General features: G+C 43.8%; 1 protein-coding gene across 1 annotated transcript; it reads right to left on the bottom strand.

The window, feature by feature from the left end:
• Positions 1-903: 903 nt before the first annotated feature.
• LOC134645756 (trace amine-associated receptor 13c-like) lies at positions 904-2132 on the bottom strand. Its single transcript, XM_063499328.1, has 2 exons — positions 1966-2132; positions 904-1720 (listed from the first exon to the last, which is right to left on the bottom strand). Exons 1-2 carry the CDS (start codon positions 2130-2132, stop codon positions 904-906), a joined length of 984 nt encoding a protein of 327 aa, XP_063355398.1.
• Between the last annotated feature and the right edge of the window lie 3868 nt (positions 2133-6000).

Here is a 6000-nt window from a genome sequence, read left to right as displayed (position 1 = left end):
CACAGTTGTAGCCACAGCTGCCCTGGGGCAGACTGACAGAAGCGAGGCTTCCATATCGCGCCATCGGCCCTTCTGGCCAACACCAGTAGGGTAAAGTGTCTTGCCCAAGGACACAGCAACCAGGACAAAGAGAGCTGGGTGATCGAACCGGCAACATTCCGGTTACAGATGAGCGTCCCAACCCCTTGAACCACGATCCATAGCTGTGTTGTTGTAAGCAGTTATCCTGTAGGTGAACAGTACTATCCCCCACAGCAAGTGACCCTCTCCTTAACTCATATTTAAATATTAATGGCAGGCTCCCCACACAGGTGCATGCTCCACACAATCATCAAGCATGTTATTTAATGTTTACTGTGTCAAGACTAATAAAATGTTTGATATTTATGTGTGTTTTCCCACACTTGGACAGGCCACCAAAGAGTGTTCACAGTCACTTATGTATATTTTGTGACTTATTTTGGAATTTTTTTTCAATCCATGGACAGTCTTATTTTCAGAGTTCAATTCAGTTGAAATCAATTTTATTTATATATTGCCAAATCACAATAACAGTGCTTCAAAACAGTACAGAGTTCATCTCTGATAACAGAGAGAGCAGCTAGAGTCTCTTGTCTCTCTGGACCACAGAGATAAGAGACCCTAACCCTAACCCTAACAAAATGCTAATTAACAATGGGTGAGTTGAGATTACAGGTAGCAGCATTTAATAGTGCAAACATGAAAAATATTTTCCATCCTTCTTTTCCAACAAGTTACTGTCATTGATGACAAAGTGATACTGACACAGCATCACTTCCAGTGCCACAGAATAACCCAAATGGAAGCCCAAAAGTAGCCAACCAGTAGGGCAACAAAATAACTCAACAATTGTTCAGTGTTTCTTTTATTTAATTATTTTTTTTACAAAATGCTAATCTCACAGGAGCCAGGCTGCAGTATGTGTAAAGAGATTATGAGTTTCACAGCTTTTCTAAACCAGGGGTAGAACAGTGCATAGATAAAAGGGTTTAGACAGGAGTTAAAATAGAACAGATAGAGCACAAAGGATACAGATGAACTATTGAGTAGATCGTCCCTGGCAAGAGTAACACAATAATAAGGGCAGAAACACAGTAGAAACACAACTACAAGAACACCCAGAGTCCTGGCTGCTTTTAACTCTGATTTCTTTGTTGTTAGAGTCACTGAAAGCTGCAGAGCAGCAGCTGTAACATGAGAGCGCATGGCACGAGCCTGAGATACAGCCACCACAAATACTCTCAGATACAGAACTACAATGACAGTAACTGGAACAAAAAAGGTTAAAAGAAGGTCAGTAGTTCCTGTAATTAAGTCAACAACAATTGTACATTTTCCATAGCAGGAATTATGCTTCCCTGGTTGAGTTAGATCATCTCTTACAAACAGGCTGCTATAGAAAACAGAAGAGAGCCAACACAGACAGATAGAGAGTTTCATTCTTCTGTCTGTGATTCTGGTGGGGTAATGCAGAGGGTCACAAATAGCCACATAGCGGTCAATTGATATTAGCACCATGTCTCCCACTGAGGTAGAGGTAACAATGAAAGACATATAATTGTACATAGAACAGGTGAAGTCACCGAGAAACCAGCAGGCTGTATTTCGGAGGATTTCTCCAGGCATCAACAGGAGACCAACAAGAAAGTCTGAGACAGCCAGAGAGAAGAGGAGGATGTTAGTGGGTGTGTGAAGCTGCCTGCAAGAAGACACAAAAATTATTAAATTAACAGTCCTCCAATCGCTAAATTAAAGCAACCCAACAAACAATAAAACATTAGCTCTTGATAAGAGAAAAACAGTTTTGATCATTTCTAATCGACCACTTCCATATCAGATGGTTTAATTGTATACACCACTGAGGTCACAAAAAAATCTTAAGTTAATTAGCTCACAGAATGTATGAGCTACACACAGCTATTAAAAAAATAACAAAAACTCTGCCTGTAGTGGGAGACTGAGATGATAACGAGCAGGTTGAGAGTCACAGTTAGCAGCGAGATGGAGGACAACACAACATGAAGGAACACAAATTCTGACAGAGGAGGTTTCTTGCAGGAGGTGTTGAAGAGTTGTGGAAAACAGAGCTCTGCCACATCCTGTGTATCCATTTTCACAGGCCTGTAGCTCTCTGTAACATTCTAAACAGAATTAGTTATATAACTCACCCCTTGTCACTCCACCCCTCATCTTTTTCTCAATGTCAGTTGGATATCTATGTGCTCCATCCCTCACTGTGGATTTCAATTTCTTTTCTGCAGTACCCTTAGCAGTGTGTCTCTCTCTGATCTTTCTAACTGGTATACTCAGCCTTCTTCACCATTTATGACTTCTTTTTCTTCAAATAAGAATGTCCTGTCTGATGCCTATATTTTCAGACCAAGTGACTTCTTACATTTGTGTGTCTCTAATGCCTGCTGAGGAGCCCTTCCACTTACATTACAAATTTTTGTTTGCCAAGACCAGGGTGCAATTTGTGCCAGAGTTAAATCCTACTTCAAGTTGGCACTTGTTTGCCAGCTGTGCCATTTGACTTACAATGTAATAATGTTGAATTTCAAAAGCAAAAATGTTCTCAGTAAAAAAAACATACATATCAAACTCGGAAAACAGGCTGCTTTGATGGTGGACTATTTCTGCTTTTTATGGCATATCATCTGTAGTATCTATACTCCTCTTTTACCCATCTCTAAATCTCTGTACAGGAAGTGAGTAAAGTCTTTTTACTGAGATCAGCAGCAGCAGCACTTTCAGAGTTTGAGAGCTAATAAAATTCAAAAACGATCCAGAACCTCATAAGTCAAGACTGTGTTGATGTGGCCAAATAATACTCTGTTTGAACGTACAGCTGTTACATTATCAAATTTTTTTTTCATTGTGTTCGCCAAAATAATTTTATGTTCACAATATTATTGCAGTATCTAGAGAAAATATAAAAGATAAAAATTAATTTCACCCATAGCATTTTGTTTTACTTTGTTTATTGCAATGTTGGATGGATCAAGAGGTTTAGCCTGGGGCAATCTGAGCTAGTTAAACACAAATTATCAATTGAGAATAAACAATTTAACAGAATGTGTTGTGTCTTGTTTGAAGGTAAAAAGATGAATTCTATGACGACCACCAGAATATCCAAAAATATGTTTAAATTCTCTACAGTCCTTTGTTTCTGCTTTTTCCAAACATATCTTGCCGCGAAATCAGTTGTGACCACAACACAACTATTACATACTACACAGGCTGCTTACTCGAGAGATCAGCTGATCGCCCTGATGCCGGCTGGCTCATCGGTCAGAACCACAGATGTACCACCTGAAATCTGGAGGAAAATACACCGAGGATGCAGAGGTGGAGGACAGAAGAGGACAAGGAAGGAGACGGTGAGACAGCGGAGGCTAGAAGTGAGGAGGAGGTACAAACCGTGTCTGCCATCAACCCGTTCTCACTCCCAAATCGTAACATTTTACGCTAGGTGACAAATCGTCAACATATTACGTTTTCGGGCACCCAAGGCGTTCCTACGTCACGACATCGGAAAACTGCGGACACATGAGAACTGTTTGGACTCAATCTACACATCTTCGCTTTTTCCCTTAAAATCGCTTTAGAAAACACTATTTCACCTCATTAAAGTGCTGGTTAAGGTTAGGAATAAGGTTATGGTTAGGTTTAGCGATAAGGTTAGGTTTAGGCTTAGGTATACGGTTATGGTTAGGTTTAGGCATAAGGTTATGGTTAGGTTTAGGGATAAGGTTAGGTTTAGGCGTAGGGATACGGTTATGGTTAAGGTTAGGAATAAGGTTATGGTTAGGCATAAGGTTATGGTTAAGGTTAGGCATAAGGTTATGGTTAGGCTTAGTGATAAGGTTAAGTTTAGGGCTGCAGTACAGGGCTGGAAACCGCCGCGTACCATAACAACGTGGAAGGTCACCTTTCGCGTTCCTCAGGAACGCCGCAGGACGTGACAAAACGTCGGGATGTTACGCCTCGGGAGTGAGAACGGGTTCCTGCCATCTATCATAATGGGAAATGTTCAGTTGTTAGCAAATAAAATCGACGCGCTAACAGCGCTAGCATGGAGTCAGAGGAAATATCGGGAGTGTAGCTTGATGTGTTTCACTGAATCATGGATGCACCAGGATATTCCCGACCACAACCCATTCGTTGAAGGCTTCCACACTGTTCGGGCAGACAGGGACAGCGCCACAAGCGGTAAGGTGAAAGGACGGGGGCTTGCTGTTCTTGTTGACAACCGTTGGTGTAACCCTGCCCACATAACAATCAAAGAAAAGATTTGCTGCCCGGACATTGAACTGTTCACTGTTGGACTCAGGCTGTATTATTTGCCCAGGGAATTTACGTATGAAATCTCAGTGGCTGTTTACATTCTTCCCTCTGATAACCCCACAGCTGCATGTGACATTATCCACTCTGCCATAGCCCGGTTACAGACTCAGCACCCGAGTGCCTTCATTGCGATCTCGGAGGGACTTCAACCATGTCACCTTGGATAATACATTACCAACATTCACACAATATGTGGTCTGTCCACATATTGGGGGGAGAGAATTTTAGATCTAATGTCAAGGACGCATACAGCTCCTCCTCCCTCCCACCACTGGGTAGGTCAGATTACAACCTGATTCACCTCATCACCCGCTATGTGCCAATCGTGAGGAGGGAACCTGTGACCACGAGAAGCATTAGGAGGTGGTCAGAGGAGGCATTAGTGGAACTAGAGGGCTGTTTTGAGGTGACTGACTGGGAGACACTCTGTGAGCCTCATGCCGAAAACATCAATGGGTTTACTGAGTGTATCACTGACTACATAACTTTCTGCACCGACTCCATCGTTCCAGCTCAGACTGTCCATTGTTACTCAAATAACAAGCTGTGGGTGACTAAGGACATCAAAGCTCTCCTCAATGACAAGAAGAGGGCTTTCAGAAGGGGGCAATATAGAGGAGGTGAGAAGGGTTCAGGTGTTACTGAAGGACAAAATCAGAGAGGCTAAGGACGGAGGAAGCTGGAGTCAAGTTAAATTTGTTTATCAACAGATTTGACACTGCAGTGAATGCTCACATCCCTACAACCCTGACCAGCAGTCAGCCTGAAATCCAGGGCCACACCACTGTCTCCCTCTCTCTCCACATAGTTGCCTCTGGTGAAAGTCCTGACACTCCACCCCCACATATTACTGTCACTGACGAACAGGTTCAGAGGCAAATGAGGAGACTCCACTCAGGCAAGTCTGCTGGACCAAACGGGCTGAGTCCCCGTGTCCTTAAGGCCTGCGCCTCCCAGCTTTGTGGAGTCTTTCATAAACTGTTCATGTTGAGTCTGAGTCTACAGAGGGTCCTAGTGCTGTGGAAGACATCATGCCTCATCCCTGTACCAAAGACGCAGTGGCCCCCAGCATTACAGGCCTGTGGCACTGACCTCCCACATTCATGAAAACTCTGTAAAGACTTATCCTGGACCAGCTCCGACCCATAGTCAGACCACATCAGGATCCCCTTCAGTTTGCTTACCAGCCCCGCCCTGAGGACGCCATCATCTACCTGCTCAATCGTGTCTACACCCATCTGGACCAGCCGGCGAGCACTGAGGGTCATGTTTTTTGACTTTTCCAGTGCATTCAACACCATCAGGCCAACCCTCCTGTGTGATCAGCTAACATCAATGCTAACAGCGAAGACCACAATATGTGTGTCTTCCACATTGTGTGTCTGACAAGGTAATCATAGGGAGGGAGCTCAATGGAGTGCTTTGGGGGCTTTGAGGTGGTGACCACCAGGGGCACCACAAGGGACCGTCCTCTCCCCCTTCCTCTTCACCCTCTACACCACAGACTACAGCCACTGCACAAAGACCTGCCATCTTCAGAAGTTTTCTGATGACTCTCCGGTGGTTGGATGCATCAGCAGGGGTGATTAGTCAGAGTACCGGGCTGTGGTTGACTCCTTTGTTACATGGTGC

This window comes from Pelmatolapia mariae, linkage group LG16_19 (assembly GCF_036321145.2).
Source record: "Pelmatolapia mariae isolate MD_Pm_ZW linkage group LG16_19, Pm_UMD_F_2, whole genome shotgun sequence".
Taxonomy (NCBI): domain Eukaryota; kingdom Metazoa; phylum Chordata; class Actinopteri; order Cichliformes; family Cichlidae; genus Pelmatolapia; species Pelmatolapia mariae.
This window is presented reverse-complemented; position numbering and strand designations above follow the sequence as displayed.

Coding starts and splice junctions, on each gene's coding strand:
- LOC134645756 (XM_063499328.1), bottom strand. CDS start 2,132: ATGGATACACAGGATGTGGCAGAGCTCTGTTTTCCACAACTCTTCAAC. Junction 1,721..1,965: donor ATCTCAGTCTCCCACTACAG/GCAGAGTTTTTG, acceptor GTCTTCTTGCAG/GCAGCTTCACACACCCACTA.